The following is an 18,473-nucleotide window of genomic DNA, read 5'->3' on the forward strand; positions in this document are numbered from 1 at the left end:
ATTAAGGAGGGAAAGGGGGGAGGGGGAAGAGGAGAAAAAGAACTAAAATAAGGCAGTGGAAAATGGAAACACTTACTAGATTTTTCTTTTCTACTGTATTTATGTGTGTGCTTTTTAATAGTGGATGGATAATAATTGATACAATGAACTGAGATCAACTTGTTATACTGTGTGCTTTTATATAGATATATTCATTCTGATATTTTTCATGGATATGTAAACTTTCATAACTAAAACAGAAAAAATGTAAGCTAGTAGCAGTTGAGACAGCTTTTTCATTTACGATATATGACGAAAAGACAAGACCAGTGTATCCTGGGACCAAGGTGGCTACAACACTACAAATAATATGTGGTAGCATCATGCAAGGCATTTCTTCATTTGAACGGAAATTATATGTATTCATAAATAACATATGTAATAGGCAAGTAATAATAATATAAATCACAAAACAATTGCTAAGATATTGTGTTGTTTTATTGTAGTATATTCATAATTTAAGATGCAGATCAATTCATTAATAGCCAAAACAGAAAAAATATAGTTTACTTATATTTTATCTCATATACAAATCTGCATATACATCAATTTACTGTATTTTTACTAATACAAGTTAACAAAAAAAGTGTGCTACATACAGAAGGTATGAGTAAAGGGCAGTACCAAAACTAAGCTGGTTTGGTGGTAAAGAACTAACTTATTATCATTCAAAGCTTTACTCTACCCAAAGTGTATGATGATTGTTTTGAAAAATCACTAGGCTCCTAGTAATTCCAAAGTTACCAAATTGCTACATGAAATGGGTTCCTATAACCAGCTTCCATCATCGATACTTTTTGCTACATGCGTTGTTTTCTCAAGTGATCCACATTCATTAGAACTTTCTTCTAAAAGTCGTACTAAACTTGACATAGTTGTGTGAGGATCAAGTAGTTTCACAGGGGGGATCTCCACCCTTCTTTCATGAAAGATACGATTCTGTAGCGTCATGGCTAACATAGAGTCCATGCCCAGTGATGCAAGTGATGTGTTCATTGTAAGATCACTCACGTTTGTACTACTGAGATAACTCACCAGTGAGGTGATATAATCTTCAGAATTGACTGGAGATAAATTCTGAGGTCTACTTTGTTCAGATAGGTCAATCTTACTGCCCAGTTCTTCTGAAATTAGTGTACAGAAGCGACTTTTGAGTGATGCTATTCGAGAAAGAACATGATTGCTTAGCGTTCCAAAATTTAATTTTACTACAGCTTGCTGAGGATTATTCAGAATTAAGCTTTTTTTAAGATATTCATAAATTTCATGTACCTGCAGAATATCTATGCCTTTGGATTCCAAAATATTTTGAATGTTGTTTTGATTTAGCAATAAGCCAAGATTCAAGGCACCCCAATTAATGGATTGTCCTGAAAGTCCACAATTCCTCCTGTAGTGACAGAAAACATCCAGGAAAGAATTAGCAGCAGCATAGTTGGCTTGTGTTGAATTTCCAAGAAATGAAGTCACAGAGGAGTAACACACAAAATAGTCAAGTTCCTGCCCTCTGGTAGCCCGGTGGAGATTTATTACCCCTGCAACTTTGGGACTTAACACTTTCTCAAAGTGAGATAAGTTCAGAGCTTCAAGATGTCCGTCATGCAGAACCACAGCACTATGGAACACACCTTTGATTGGGCTCTTTGGAAAGATTCTGTCAATTGAACTGATAGCTTTCTCAACCTGTAAGTGAGAAATAACATTGCACTGCAAACTGACTATTCTGCTCCCTTCACACTGATTTTGCAAAGCCTTGATTTCTTCTTGCTTTTCACTGCTTGGATTGCTCCTTGAAAGTATTGCAATACAGCCCCCTCCGTTCTGGACTATAAATTTCACAGTTTCAAATCCAAGCCCAGTGAGCCCCCCTGCCACTATGTAAACCGCATTCTGCTTAAACATTTTCTTCTCTGCTTCATATACTGGTATGTCTGAAATCCTGTTGGTCGCCACATCCCCTTTCAGCACAGCCAGTGGGATAGATTTGCAGGTGAAATAGGAGGTCGCTGCAATGTTTGTACTTTCAATGTCCTCAGTCTGCTGAAAAACAGAATATGATAGGTTTTTAAATTGTTTCATTTGCACTGATTTGATCCATCTGTGGACAGCCCTCAGGGATTGTTTCAGAGATGCTTTCTGAAAGATACTGATAAGTTTCAGTATATGAACACGAATGTTTTCTTGATCACTTCCAATAAGGTATCGAAAACATTCAGACTGTTGATTATCATGTACTAAAACAAGGTCTCGGAGATGGGAAAGACGGACTAGAACTTCCTTAGACATTCCATCTACTGGAGGTAGATAAACAAGGGCATTGCACTGATTTACACGTTGCCACTCATCAGATGTAGGTTTTGCAAGTACTGTTCTCCAGCCCATTTCCTGTGCTGTCAGAGTGAGCACTTTGCATAACACTGACTCTGGGTCAGTAGAAATAATACCTAAAGTCCCACTGTGTTTCACCTTCGGTAATGTTTGATTTACAATTTCCCATGCTACCATAAAGTATGACACACAAGGTACATTTCTAAAGCATGGAAACTTCTTGATGTTGAAACAAACTGTCCCTGGAACCTTGACTCTTGATGATGCAACAACTGGATAACATGAAGCCACATGATCTCCCACCTTAACTTTTTTCACTTCACTGCCTACTGCAGTTACTGTGCCACTGAAGTCCAGAGCTAAAAGCTTATGTTTGTCTATTGTATATGAATTCCAATACAATGTATTCCCAAAGTTACAACTTGAAACGCTAACAGGAAAATAGTCTTCTGAATGGATGCATACTTTATCCATTTGAACTTCAACACTGTGATTTGCAAGCTGAGTAATGGTATTATTGGCTATTTCAGCAGATAAATCTTTCACTTGGTAAGGATCTGTAGTGTATAAAGTGAATGTCTCTGAGTTCTGAAGAGACTTTGAAGGTTGACTGTAATCCACATCTTTAAATGGTGTGCGTCTGATTTCCGAAGTGTAAATTCTTCCTTGATTGATCCAAATTTCTGGATGATCCTGTCCTTCATACTTTACAATAACATCTGCTAAGGCTGAGATGTCCAGTGTACTCAAAGAGCTGATGTCAATCATTTGAAATGTGATTTCTGAAACTTCAACTATGCAGGTTCTTGTCATGCCACACAAAGCAAATCCAGGGTTAAGATGATCTACATTTCTATCTGTTGTTCTGTAGGTGATTATTCTAACTGAACAACCGGATTTTTTCTCTCTTAATGCCACAATAATTTGGCGATAAGCCTCACAACACTTAGCTAAATGTGCCACCAATTTGCTTGGGAACTCGTCATTTAACTTCTGAATTCCCCACATGAACAAAACTTCCTGGTAGTCTTCAAGCTCCTTTTTCATTTTATGTTGTGTGGTCATTTCTGAACTCTTGGCTTCCAGCAATGTGTCCCAGTCTTCATACATAACATATCTTGACTCATTGTGTAAGTATCTTTTGAGCTGCTGAGCTATTCCAAGTTTGTCAGCAAACACAATGACTCTGGGTGCTTCCCCTAAACTTCCTATGGTCTGAGTGGGAAATATTTCTTTCCACTTATTTTCAAAGAGAAAGTCGTTGTCTCTGGGGGATGTTGGCTTCATAAAGGTGATCCCAACACGTTTCAGTTCTGCCAAAACAGAGCCATGTTTATCTGCAAAGCATCCACAAACCTCTAAGTAGTTCCCAGTTGATCTACTTGTTTTCAAATATATCATCATTTCCTCCTCCAAAGGTCTGAAAACTACAAGGCTGCCTATGCCAGAAGGAAAGCCTGCTCTGGTTTGGAAAGTTATTGTCGTCATGACAGCGGTCATCTGTAGAAAACAGTCTAACAGCACTGGATGGATACAATAGTCAGACATCTCTTCTCTTGTCTCTCTGTTCACCTTTATGCTGGTTATAGCTTCCTTTAGCTCTTCACAATAAAATACATCACTTAACTGTCTGAACATGGAACCATATTGAAATCCAACCTGAGATAGTGTTTCATAAACCTCATCTGCAGTAACTACTGATTTACACCTTTGAAAGATGTCTTGAAAGCAGATGCTGTTTTCTTCCACTGCAGCTTCAGACTTTTTCGTAATTTGTCCTGATGCATAAACTGCAGCTGAGGATGACAGTATTTTGAAATCTGTTACTGTTTTTTGTGACGCCAATTCTATCTTTAAGTCATGGGAATTCTGGTTTAAAACACATGGTGCCAAAAAATTGATACTAATCTGACAAGTACTTAAAGGCACTTTCGGCCTCAAACTACTCATCATAGATGCCAAACCGAGCTCTGCAAAAAATGCACCTGGAACTAAAGCAACACCATTGTTCTTGTGCTCATACAAATAGGGTGCTGATGCCTGGGAAACTGGGCAGTTGAATTTGGTGTTCTCGTTGTTCAAACTGTAAATCAAAGGATTATTTGGGTTTACAGCTCTTCGATTTGCTTGTTGATGGATGTCCAAATAGGTCATTAGCTTCTTACGATCAAACTGGTACCTGGGAAAGGCTGCTGGAATACTTTGATACCCTTCATAAAAGTTATGCCAGTCAGGATTATATCCCAGTTCAAACAGATTCCCTGCAAGACTAAGAAGAGTCTGATATTCTTTTTCAGTTTGCAAGGAGGACAAAACTCTAGTTTCTTTGCCTAGCGTTTCTATTATATACCTCTGTAATGCTCTTTCTGGGCCTATTTCAACAAACACAACATTGTCCTTTTCTTTAGCTGAAGTCACTATGGCCTGTGTGAAAGCTACAGGATCCCGAGCATGTCGGGCCCAGAACTTGCCCGTAGTGAAATCATCTACAGAAGCAGCCTTCCCAGTCAGTGTTGAAATCACTTCACTTTCCGGCTTCTGTTTTTCCAAATACTGTAATTGCTCCACCATCTCCTTTATTATTGGATCCATCATGTGGCTGTGGTATGCAGCTGGGACATGTAAAACACGAAGAAATATGTCTCTCTTGCTGAACACTTGAGCTAGTTCTTTCTGAAGGGCACTCACAGAGTCTGCATCTCCAGACAAGGTACAGGAAGAAGGGCTGTTAAAAGCTGCAATGCACACCTTCCCAGAATACGGGACAAGGGCTTCTGATAACTCTTGAACAGGGATGTTACCAACTACCAACATTCTGCCTCCGGTAACCTTCGCCTGTAACCTACTCCTGTGATAAATTACTTTGACAGCATCTTCAAGGGAAAGAAACCCTCCACAATGGGCGGCAGCAACTTCTCCAACTGAATGGCCAACAGCTGCCACGGGCTTAATTCCCCAGTGTTTAAGAAGAGAAGTTAAGGCAACCTGGAGAGTAAAAAGCAACGGCTGGGCAATTTCTGGCCTGGAGAAATCCTCACATTCACTTTCTGTTAATCCCAGGAGGCTGATGGGTACATATTGCTGAAATAACATTTCTATTTCTTTACATTTATCTCTGAATACTGGCTCTGAACTCAATAATGTCTTGCAGATCCCTTTGAAATTTACTCCATTAGCACAGAACACAAAAACTAGTTGTGGAGTCATCTTTGAGGGAGTTATTTCTGTTTTAGCTGCTAATGCAACTTGTTGCTGTAAATGTCGAAGAGAGTTTGTAACAAATGCTTTTCTGTACTTGTAATTAACATGGCTTCTTCTACAGGCAGATGTATAGGCCAGATTTGGGAGAGTTACTGAGTTGCTTATATTTAACTGCTCAGCTGTGTCTTCCATCGTCAGTTTAAGGGATTTGCTTGAAGCCGCAGAGAGTACAAATAATTCAATCGGTCGTTTAAAAGACGGAAGAACCTGTGTTTGCTTGAACTGTCTGACAACAACATGGGCATTGGTTCCCCCAAATCCAAAACAGTTGACACCAGCTATTCTTCCAAATTCTCTCGACTCTTCCCATTTCTCTACTCTTGTTGGAATTGATAGATTTAATTTCTCTGTATTTATGCTACTAATATCCTCTCTGTAGTGCAAAGATGGAACAATTGTTTCATGGTGCATCATTAAAAGAACTTTAATTAATGCAGCTGCTCCAGCAGCTGATTCAGCATGGCCAACATTCCCTTTAACAGAACCGATCTTTAGAACAGGCATTTTAGGAGATCTGTTATTACCAATGATGCTACCTAGGCTCTCTGCTTCTGTAGGATCTCCAGCAGGAGTTCCTGTGCCGTGTGCTTCAACATACTGCACAACTGATGGGTCAACATGAGTCAGATAAATGCCACGTAGTAACTTTTCCTGTGCTGTCTGAGATGGTCTTGTGATTGGAGTCACGGATCTTCCACTCTGATTTATTGCACTGATGTTTATAACTCCCCATATTCTGTTATAGTCTTCTAGTGCCTGTTTTCAAAAAAAGGAAAAAATATATGGGATTATTTGGGATTTTTACAATAGAAAGAAGATCAAGGGCAGACAGAACATTCTGTTCAACTGTTAAATGTACCCTTTTTATACTAAGGTCAGTGCTTACATATTTTAGCTCTGGATATTAACCTCACAGTAGAAAAGTCCAGAGTTGTGAATATGTCCTCCCATAAGAGGACATATTAGAATGGGAATTGCAGAGTCCTGAGTATTTGGAAATCTTATTTTTGGAAGCTCTATGAAAATGAACCTACCTTTTTTAGTGGCTTCAGTAAAAGAACGCCACAGCCTTCTCCCCTTCCATAACCATTTGCCTTTTTAGTAAAGGGCATACTCATCCCCTCGGGAGAGATCATTTTTGCTTTACTCAGAGATACGAAGGTGCGGGGATCTATAATGCAGTTCACTCCTCCACACAGAGCCGCTTCACAGTCTCCTGTGGTAAAAGAAATGTGTGACTGTTTTCCATCTTCTGTGCATTTCTACAGATTTACATTAATACACTGTAGTAATATTTGGAATTGTTAACATTGCCCATTAGTGATAAAATGATAGAAATTGCAGAGAGATTATAAAAACAGAACTGACCCACTGAAAGTGCATAGACATATTCAAACTTTCAGGCCCTGATACCCAACAGATGGTAAAATTCTCAGTGTTTGGAATGGGCCTGAGCAGACAGCAGCATATTAATAGAAGCCATTGAGAGAGTAAACACTCTTGGTCTTTTATAAAAACAAAAAACATCCACCCCTTCATGAATCATGATAATGTGATTTGAAAGAATGGCAGACATTAACAAAGGCTTACATCTTTTATGGGTGCCAAAAATCAGTGATATTGTTTGACAGTTGCTGTTGCCTGTCACAGGTGGTATAAAGCCCTGTAACCCGTACTGGTTGAACTGAGGGTGCAACTTTCATTTTGGTAATGGCAAAAAACAAATGGTTATAGCCCTTACCAGCTGTGACATTAGTCAAATTCCAGTGAGACACTGCACATATATACCTTAGTAACTTAACTACAGTATCAACCCTAATTTATTTTCTTATTTACTTTTAGTCCCAGTACCTTGTTTAACTGCTTGCGAGGCATAATGCAAAGCAAAAAGAAATGATGAGCAGGCAGTATCGATGGAAAGTGATGGTCCAGTCAGATTAAAAGTGTATGAAATCCTGTTAGCAGCTATGCTTACTGCTACCCCAGTTCCATCATAATGATTTATTTCAGTTACAGTTCTGCTTGATATGATCTCATAGTCTCGATTCATAAGACCTGTAAAAACAGCAGACATGTTTCATGTTAACGAGAGAGATTAAAACATATGATCAGATCCAAACCTAGTGGTGTTCTTTGCTCTTGTAGTTTTATCACGTGCCACCCTACATCAGCACCTAGAGTGAAATCCTGGCTGTACTGAAGTCAATGGCAAAACTCCCATTGACTTCAGTGGGGCCAGGATTTTACTCCTTATCTACATATTTAACATTTGAAATTTGTCTGAAGGTATTAAATGACATGAAGGCCTCGTCTGAAAGAGAAAGTTGCACTGGTCTAACTAAAGGTGTGATTCTAAACTGATTCAGTGACACTAGGACAAACCCCTATTTTGATTTAACTTAAACGGATTCCTAATTAACTTAAACTAAACCAATATAAGCCTTGTTTAAAACTGAAACCGAGTCTGTGGTATCTTTTGAACTATTTTAACTGACTGGGTTTTAAAATCACACCTTTAGTGAAACCAGCACAGCTTTCTTGTGTAGCCCCGGCCTTAGTGCTCGATACTGGCACAGCCCTATGCAGCTGAGCAGGGCAGTGAGGCCTTATAAGAACCATCCCCATCCCGTGTGGCCATGCAGGACTTAGCTGGCTTATGAGACATTGGGTTGAGTGAGGCAAGAGCAAGAGCTGCACTCCCAATAGACTCCCTGTGAGCAGGTAGATGAGGGGAAAGGGGCCGTGTTGCTGATCGTGTGGGCATGCAGCCATGCAGTGGGAGGAGAGAGGAGTACGACCAGCTGGAGCACCAGAAGCTGGAGGCAAAAGGCTGCCAGAGTCATCAGGAGTGCAAGGGAAGCTTCCACACTGCTATCTCCATCCGGAGAGCACAGCGTCCATCCCCCTCCTTAGCCAGGCAGTGCTGTTTGTGATTTATGTAACAATGAACAATACAATTAATTCATTAGACAATGTCAGCTGTTCATAACATACAGTGTGCAGCATTGTTCAGAGCATGGTAGCTTTAGATATTCCATCATTAAATGAATAATGTTAGATAACTATGTAAAGTATATGGAAATGTGTACTGTTTTCCAAGATGCTAAATTTCCGAATTGGTTCACCACTAGACTGCGAGCTTACCAACAAAAACCCCTGTTTTGCTGCCACTGACATGTTCCATCGTGACTCCTGCATCCTCCAGTGCTCTGTACGTGCATTCCAGGAGTAACTTTTGTTGAGGATCCATGCGCTCAGCTTCCACATCACTAATTCCAAACAGCTTGTTGTCAAATGTGTTAAATCTAAGACATACAGATCAGGAAATGGCATGAGATTCTTATAAGGAAGCTAGGGAAATGTGATCTAAGTGAAGTTACTATAAAGTTGGCGAATAACTGGTTGAAAGAGTGTAATCCAAGAGTAGTTATCAAAGGTTTGCTATCAAACTGGGAGAGTATATCTAGTGTGACAAAGTTCCTCCTCTACCTTGGTGGGTCCTGCGCTTATTGGCAGATTTGCTCATGTCATAAACAGATAGTTAAGGGTTAATGTCTCTTTTACCTGTAAAGGGTTAAGAAGCTCAGTAAACCTGGTTGACACCTGACTAGAAGACCAATGAAGGGACAAGATACTTTCAAATCTTGTTGGAGGGAAGGTTTTGTTTGTGTTCTTTGTTTTGGGGGCTGTTCACTCTTGGGGCTAAGAGGGACCAGACATGCAACCAGGTGGGGGGGAGAGATAGCTCAGTGGTTTGAGCATTGGCCTGCTAAACCTAGGGTTGTGAGTTCAATCCTTGAGGGGGGCCACCTAGAAATCTGGCCCAAAAATTGGTCCTGCTAGTCAAGGCAGGGGGCTGGACTCAATGACCTTTCAAGATCTCTTCCAGTTCTAGGAGATTGGCATATCTCCAATTATTACCATTACCAGGTTTCTCTAATCTTTCTGAAACAGTCTCTTATATGTTCAAAATAGTAAGTACTAGTTAAAAAGACAGATTAGTCTTATATTTGTTTTCTAACTTGTGAATGTGTATTTTGCTGGAAGGATTTTTTACCTCTGTTTGCTGTAACTTTGAATCTTAGAAGCAGGGAGGGAGTCCTCTAGGTTACATGAACTGAATACCCTGTAAACATTTTTCCATCCTGATTTTACAGAGATAAATTTTACTTTTTCTTTCTTTAATTAAAAGCTTTCCTTTTTAAAAAGCTGATTGATTTTTCTTTGTTTTAAGATCCAGGAAATTGGGTCTGGACTCACCAGGGATTGGTGGGGGGAAAAAGGGAGGAGGGGGATGGTGAATTCCTCTTTGTTTTTTTAAGATCCAAGGAGTTTGGATCAGTGTAGCCTCTCAGGGTAACCAAGGGAGGGAAAGTCTGGGAGGGGAAAGGTGGGGGAATGGTTTATTTCCCCTTTTGTTAAGACCCCAGGGGTTTGGGTCTTGGGTTCCCCAGGGAAGCTTTGGGGGGAATGGAGAGTGTACCAAAACACTATATTTTTGGTTGGTGGCAGCGCTATCAGATCTAAGCTAGGAATTAAGCTTAGAAGGGTACATGCAGGTGCCCACCTTTTGGACGCTAAAGTTCAAAGTGGGGAACAAACCTATGACAGCTCACCTCAGTGATCTTCCCCTCTGGTGGAACCCTCAGTCTGGGTCAACTCCTCCTGTGTCTGATCAGGAGTTGGGAGGTTTGGGGGAAACCCAGGCCCGCCCTCTATTCCGGGTTCCAGCCGAGGGCCCTGTGGATTGCAGCTGTCTATAGTGCCTCCTGTAACAGCTGCATGACAGCTACAACTCCCTGGGCTACTTCCCCATGGCCTCCTCCAAACACCTTCTTTATCCTCACCACAGGACCTTCCTCCTGGTGTCTGATAACGCTTGTACTCCTTAGTCTTCCAGCAGCTCTCACTCTCAGCTCCTTGCACCTCTTGCTCCCAGCTCCTCACACGCACACCACAAACTGAAGTGAGCTCCTTTTTAAACCCAGGTGCCCTGATTAGCCTGCCTTGATTGGCTGCAGGTGTTCTAATCAGCCTGTCTGCCTTAATTGGTTCTAGCAGGTTCCTGATTACGCTAGTGCAGCTCCTGCTCTGGTCACTCAGGGAACAGAAAACTACTCATCCAGTGACCAGTATATTTGCGCTCTACCAGACTCCTGTACCCCACTGGTCTGGGTCTGTCACACGAGTGAGGTCCCATGTAGGTCAGTGCTGGGTCCAGTACTATTCAATATTTTCATTAATGACTTGCATAATGGAGTGGCGACTATGCTTATGAAATTTGTGGATGACACCAATTTGGGAGGAGCGGTAAGCACTTTCAGGGACAGGATTAGAATTCAAAACAACCTTGATAAATTAGAGAATTGGTCTGAAATGAACAAGATTAAATTCAGCAAAGGCAAAGTCCTGCACTTAGGAAAAAATCAAATGTACAACTACAAAATGGGGAATAACTGAATAGATGGTAGTACTTCTGAAAAGCATCTGGGGATTATAGTGGATCACAAATGTAATGAGAGTCAAAAATGTGAAGCAGTTGTGAAAAAAGCTAATATCATATTAGGGTGTAGTAACATGAGTATGCAACACACGTGAAGTAATTGACCTGCTTTACTTGCCAACTTTCTAATTCTAAACATAGTTACACTCTGGAATAGGGTTCCAACGGAGGTTGTGAAATCCCCATTACCGGGATTAAGAACAGGTTGGACAAATACCTATCATGAATGGTATAGGTTTACTTGGTCCTGCCTCAGTGCCAGGGACTGGACTTGATGATTTCTCAAGGTCCCTTCCAGCCTTACATTTTTATGATTCTATGATGTATACAGCATGCACTATGAGAGAGTTTATTTGTGTTGCATATTCAATTGTGATTACATGACAAGCCAAACCTCTGTATCCCTCCAGGAAAAATTCACATCAGAGTACAAATGTGACCATAATGAATGGCTACGCAGGTGTTGTCAGAGAGAAGGCTTTGGATTCTTCGACCATGGGATGGTGTTCCAAGAAGGAGGAGTGCTAGGCAGAGACGGGCTCCACCTAACGAAGAGAGGGAAAAGCATCTTCGCAAGCAGGCTGGCTAACCTAGTGAGGAGGACTTTAAACTAGGTTCTCTGGGGGAAGGAGACCAAATCCCTGAGGTAAGTGGGGAAATGGGATACTGGGAGGAAGCACGAGCAGGAGAGTGCAAGAGGGGAGGACTCCTGTCTCAGACCAAGAAAACAGGACAATCAGCGAGTTATCTTAAGTGCCTATACACAAATGCAAGAAGCCTGGGAAACAGGCAGGGAGAACTGGAAGTCCTGGCACAGTCAAGGAACTATGATGTGATTGGAGTAAGAGAGACTTGGTGGGATAACTCACATGACTGGAGTACTGTCATGGATGGATATAAACTGTTCAGGAAGGACAGGCAAGACAGAAAAGGTGGGGGAGTTGCATTGTATGTAAGAGAGCAGTATGACTGCTCAGAACTCCGGTATGAAACTGTAGAAAAACCTGAGAGTCTCTGGATTAAGTTTAGAAGTGTGAACAACAAGGGGGATGTCGTGGTGGGAGTCTGCTATAGACCACCAGACCAAGGGGATGAGGTGGACGAGGCTTTCTTCCGGCAACTAGCAGAAGTTACTAGATCGCAGGCCCTGGTTCTCATGGGAGACTTTAATCACCCTGATATCTGCTGGGAGAGCAATATAGCAGTGCACAGACAATCCAGGAAGTTTTTGGAAAGTGTAGGGGACAATTTCCTGGTCCAAGAGCTGGAGGAACCAACTAGGGGCAGAGCTCTTCTTCACCTGCTAGTCACAAACAGAGAAGAGTTAGTAGGGGAAGCAAAAGTGGATGGGATCCTAGGAGGCAGTGACCATGAGATGGTCGAGTTCAGGATCCTGACACAGGGAAACAAGGAGAGCAGCAGAATATGGACCCTGGATTTCAGAAAAGCAGACTTTGACTCCTTCAGGGAGCTGATGGGCAGGATCCCCTGGGAAAATAACATGAGGGGGAAAGGAGTCCAGGAGAGCTGGCTGTATTTTAAAGAATCCTTATTGAGGTTGCAGGAAAAAAACATCCCAATGTGTAGGAAGAATAGTAAATATGGCAGGTGACCAGCTTGGCTTAACAGTGAAATCCTTGCTTATCTTAAACGCAAAAAAGAAGCTTACAAGAAGTGGAAGATTGGACAAATGACCAGGGAGGAGTATAAAAATATTGCTCAGGCATGCAGGAGTGAAATCAGGAAGGCCAAATCACACTTGGAGTTGCAGCTAGCAAGAGATGTTAAGAGTAACTAGAAGGGTTTCTTCAGGTATGTTAGCAACAAGAAGAAAGTCAAGGAAAGTGTGGGCCCCTTACTAAATGAGGGAGGCAACCTAGTGACAGAGGATGTGGAAAAAGCTAATGTACTCAATGATTTTTTTGCCTCTGTCTTCACAAACAAGGTCAGCTCCCAGACTGCTGCACTGGGCAGCACAGTATGGGGAGAAGGCGACCAGCCCTCTGTGGAGAAAGAAGTGGTTCGGGACTATTTAGAAAAACTGGACGAGCACAAGTCCATGGGGCTGGATGCGCTGCATCCAAGGGTGCTAAAGGAGTTGGCGTATGTGATTGCAGAGCCATTGGCCATTATCTCTGAAAACTCATGGCGAACGGGGGAAGTCCCGGATGACTGGAAAAAGGCTAATGTACTGCCCATCTTTAAAAAAGGGAAGAAGGACGATCCAGGGAACTACAGGCCAGTCAGCCTCACCTCAGTCCCTGGAAAAATCATGGAGCAGGTCCTCAAGGAATCAATTCTGAAGCACTTAGAGGAGAGGAAAGTGATCAGGAACAGTCAGCATGGATTCACCAACGGCAAGTCATGCCTGACTAACCTAATTGCCTTCTATGAGGAGATAACTGGGTCTGTGGATGAGGGGAAAGCAGTGGATGTGTTATTCCTTGACTTTAGCAAAGCTTTTGATACAGTCTCCCACAGTATTCTTGCCATCAAGTTGAAGAAGTATGGGCTGGATGATTGGACTATAAGGTGGATAGAAAGCTGGCTAGATCATCGGGCTCTACGGGTAGTGATCAATGGCTCCATGTCTAGTTGGCAGCCAGTTTCAAGTGGAGTGCCCCAAGGGTCGGTCCTGGGGCCGGTTTTGCTCAATATCTTCATTAATGATCTGGAGGATGGCGTGGACTGCACTCTCAGCAAGTTTGCAGATGGCACTAAACTGGGAGGAGTGGTAGATACGCTGGAGGGTAGGGATAGGATACAGAGGGACCTAGACAAATTAGAGGACTGGGCCAAAAGAAACCTAATGAGGTTCAACAAGGACAAGTGCAGAGTCCTGCACTTAGGACGGAAGAATCCCATTCACTGTTACAGACTAGGGACCGAAAAGACTAGGAAGCAGTTCTGCAGAAAAGGACCTAGGGGTTACAGTGGACGAGAAGCTGAATATGAGTCAACAGTGTGCCCTTGTTGCCAAGAAGGCTAACGGCATTTTGGGCTGTATAAGTAGGGGCATTGCCAGCAGATCGAGAGATATGATCATTCCCCTCTATTCGACATTGGTGAGGCCTCATCTGGAGTACTGTGTCCAGTTTTGGGCCCCACACTACAAGAAGGATGTGGAAAAATTGGAAAGAGTCCAGCGGAGGGCAACAAAAATGATTACGGGGCTGGAGTACATGACTTCTGAGGAGAGGCTGAGGGAACTGGGATTGTTTAGTCTGCAGAAGAGAAGAATGAGGGGGGATTTGATAGCTGCTTTCAACTACCTGAAAGGGGGTTCCAAAGAGGATGGATCTACACTGTTTTCAGTGGTACCTGATGACAGAACAAGGAGTAATGGTCTCAAGTTGCAGTGGGAGAGGTTTAGGTTGGATATTAGGAAAAACTTTTTCATTCAGAGAGTGGTGAAGTACTGGAATGGGTTACTTAGGAGGTGGTGGAATCTCTTTCCTTAGAGGTTTTTAAGGTCAGGCTTGACAAAGCCCTGGCTGGGATGATTTAGTTGGGAATTGGTTCTGCTTTGAGCAGGGGGTTGGACTAGATGACCTCCTGAGGTCCCTTCCAACCCTGATATTCAATGATTCTATAATGTAAATTTAATACCCTTGTAGCGAGGAAAATGACAAAGGAAGCCAGCTAAAGAGAAATTAAAAGAAACTGTCATAAGAATGAAATACTTGCAAACACCATAATAAAAGTTCACAGTAAATGTATATCCAAATTTTTAAAAAAGTAAGAGGACCAAAAAAATGCCACCATGACAAAAAGAGGTGGTTAGAAGAAAAATGATATATTTTGAAAATTGGAAGGCAAATCTTACTGAGGAAAACAGAAAGGAGCATAAACACTGGCAAGTCAAGTAAAAGTATAATGAGGCAGGCCAAAAAAGAATTTGAAGAGCAACTAGCAAAAGACACAAAAACTGACATCAAAAAAAAATTTTAAGTGCATCAGAAGCAGGAAGCCTGCAAAACAATCAGTGGGGCCACTGGATGATTAAGGTGCTAAAGGAGCATTAAAAGAAGACAAGACCATTGTGGAGAAGTTAAATTAATTCTTTGCATTGATCTTCACGGCAGAGGATGTGAGGGAGAGTCCCACACCTGAGCCATTCTTTTTAAGTGACAAATCTGAGGAACTGTCCCAGATTGAGGCGTCAGAAGAGGAGGGTTTGGAACAAACTGATAAATTAGAAAGTAATAAGTCACCAGGATCAGATGGTATTCACCCAGGAGTTCTGAAATAACCCAAATATGAAATTGCAGAACTACTAACTTTGGTACATAACCTATTGCTTAAATGAGCTTCTGTATCAGATGACTGGAGGACAGGAAACAGAATGCTGCTTTTTAAAAAAAGGCTCTAGAGGTGATCCTGGAAATTAAAGGCCACTAAGCTTAACTTCAGTATCAGGCAACTTGGTTGAAAATATAGAAAAGGACAAAATTATCAGACACATAGATGAACCCGGTATGTTGGGAAAGATTGAGCCTGGCTTTTGTAAAGGGAAATCATGCCTCATCAATTTATTATAATTCTTTGCGGGAGTTTACTAGGAAGTGGACAAGGATGAGCCAGAAACCCTTTGACAAGATCTCACACCAAAGGCTCTTAAGCAAAGTAAGAAGTCATGGAATAAGTATCAGTAATTCGTTAAAAGATAGGAAACAAAGGTTAAGACTAAAGGGTCAGTTTTCATAGTGGAAAGAGGTAAATATCGGGGTCCCCAAGGATATGTACGGAGACCTATGCTGCTCAATATATACATAAATGAGCTATAAAAGGGGATAAACAGTGAGGTGGCAAAGTTTGCAGACAATACAAAATTACTCAAGATACCTGAGTACAAAGCTGTCTGAAGAATTACAAAGGAGGTCTCACAAAACTGGACAACAAAATGGCAGGTGAAATTCAATGTTGATTAGTGCAAAGTAATGCACATTAGAAAACATATTCCCAACTATACATACAAAATGATGGAGTCTAAAGTAGGTGTTACCACTCAAGAAAGAGATCTTGAAGTTATCATGAATAGTTCTCTGAAAACATCCGCTCAATGTGCAGCAGCAGTAAAAAAAAAATAACAGAAAGTTAGGATCCATTAGGAAAGGGAAAAATATTGACAAGAAATATCATAATGCCACTATATATATATATATATATTCACCCACGAAAGCTCATGCTGCAAAACGTCTGTTAGTCTATAAGGTGCCACAGGATTCTTTGCTGCTTCTACAGAACCAGACTAACATGGCTACCCCTCTGATATATAAATCCATGGTATGCTCACACCTTGAATACTATGTGCAGTTCTGGTTGAAATTTGTCCTGTTCTGTTCATTCCCTCTGAAGCATCTGGCACCAGCCACTGTCAGAAGACAGGATACTGGGCTAGATTAATCGTTGGTTTGACCCAGCATGGCTGTTCTTATGTTGTTCTTTTATCTGTTACGCACTCCCTCCAAAAATATTTACCTTTACAACAGTATATTTACCAAATAGCCAGAGGGATTCACTGAAAAAAAAACTATATAAAGAATTGAAATAAATAATGGAAGAAAACAAATATTAAGAGAAAAATATTTTTTAAATGTTATACCATTAATCTAGGGAAATAAGATTATTATTCACATTTATAAATAATAATAATATATATATAACTGTAGATATACATTAGATATGGATATAGCACTGTCAGGTTTCACAATAAAAGTGGTGAGACAAATTCCAGTGACACATTTTTAGTCAGAATTTGCTGATTTGTGAAAATCAAAATGATCTGCAGAGACAGTTTGGTATCAATGAAGTTCCAATAGAACCCAGGCAGAGGATTCCTAGGTGTCCCACAGAGTCACGCTCCACTGCCCTGTGGTTTTTTGTTTTTTTTTGGTTGGTTGGTTGGTTGTTTTTTTAGAAAAAACATGAATGGAAACAGTTTGACTTTTCCAAAACAGAAGATTTCAGAATTTGAGACATTTTGAAATGTCAGAATTTCCTGTGGAATGGAAATTCTGAGTTTCGACCAGCTCATCTTATGAACAAGGGGCCAGATTCTCAGATGGTGTAAATTTTGGTAGCTCTTCTCAAGCCAGTGCTAATCACTTCACTGGGAACAGGATTACACTTTAACATCTAATGTAAGAAATTTGACCAATGGTTTAGGAACATAGAAACAGGCTTACCCATCAATAAGTGCAGCTCGCGTCGTGCATATTTTTCCTGGTTTGGTATCATCTGGATCATACCATTCTCTGGTATTGAATCTTTCTGGGGTTATTTCTACGGTACAGTTTCTTCCCTCCACTAGTACTTGCCAGAAATTGTCGATTCCTTCACCTGTTGCATCAATAGTTTTTAAAACAGGATTAAATGTTTTTCCCCCTCAACAGCACATACCAACATAGAAACCCTTCAAGATCTACCTTGTAAAAGTAAAATATTATATTGTCTTTTTTTAAAAAATGACTGGAGATAAGGAAATGAAAATTCTCCAGTGACAAGGAATTACTTCTTGCACTCCGAGTATTTACAAAATTACAAAACAAAAAAGCAAACCCCACAAAATCCTGTTGTCTCCATTTTGAGAAGCATTGGGATATTTTTCATAGCTATTAATGACCTAGCTATTTTCCAAGCTATTAATGGCGTCAGAGACATTCACGTCTGCCATGAAGCATATACAATATATACTGATCACAATTCAATATTTATCAGTGTGCACAAACTACCTGCTTTCCTGCATCACAGTATGTGTAATCCTGTCCACTGTTGTGTTGATGTAAGTTAACTTCATTGAAGTCATCAGCGTTTACCCAGATGTAAAACTGTTGTGATGTGGCCTGTCATTGTTCCTTATAATGTACAGTATTTGTTCTTTTCAAAGGTAAGTTTTACGTTCATATACTAGGTTACACTGTCTGGTTTGTTTCTATAAATATAGGTAATTGGTGTTTTATTGGGGGTAGAGGCCAAGTTTTATCTTCCCAGAAATAGAGCTGCAGTTGCATAGAGATGATCTATAAAGGGTTTAGTTGTCTTTTCACTTACTGCATGGTGCTTTCCATCTGTTGAGAGCTAATAAAATGATAGGCTGCACAGATAGTGACTCCTCTAGTGACACTTCCCATTGTAAATCCTATTGTCAGTTATTTATAACTTTGTCCATATTGTTTTTTGCTTAGGCTGCTGGTGTGCTAAGACCACAACCTAGCATCCTGATTAATATTGTCTCACTGTTTCCTTTTACTCCCCTGTCTGTCTGTATCCATCTGTTGTTTCTTGTCTTATACTTAGGGATCTGCCCAAACTTGACCAAGTTATAAGCTTCTGAAAAATC

The 18,473-nt window shown here is 40.9% G+C and overlaps 1 protein-coding gene across 1 annotated transcript in view; it reads right to left on the reverse strand.

The window, feature by feature from the left end:
* Positions 1–633: 633 nt before the first annotated feature.
* Positions 634–18,473, reverse strand: part of LOC120396575 (6-methylsalicylic acid synthase-like) — a 58,236-nt gene continuing 40,396 nt past the window's right edge. The window contains exons 5-9 of the mRNA XM_039521543.1: positions 17,320–17,518; positions 8,773–8,933; positions 7,480–7,683; positions 6,663–6,844; positions 634–6,384 (exon numbers count right to left, since the gene is read on the reverse strand). Coding sequence (XP_039377477.1) covers positions 808–6,384; positions 6,663–6,844; positions 7,480–7,683; positions 8,773–8,933; positions 17,320–17,518 — 6,323 coding nt within the window. The 3' untranslated portion in view covers positions 634–807. The remainder of the gene's footprint in view (positions 6,385–6,662; positions 6,845–7,479; positions 7,684–8,772; positions 8,934–17,319; positions 17,519–18,473) is intronic.

The sequence above is a fragment of the Mauremys reevesii genome, linkage group 2 (assembly GCF_016161935.1).
Source record: "Mauremys reevesii isolate NIE-2019 linkage group 2, ASM1616193v1, whole genome shotgun sequence".
Taxonomy (NCBI): domain Eukaryota; kingdom Metazoa; phylum Chordata; order Testudines; family Geoemydidae; genus Mauremys; species Mauremys reevesii.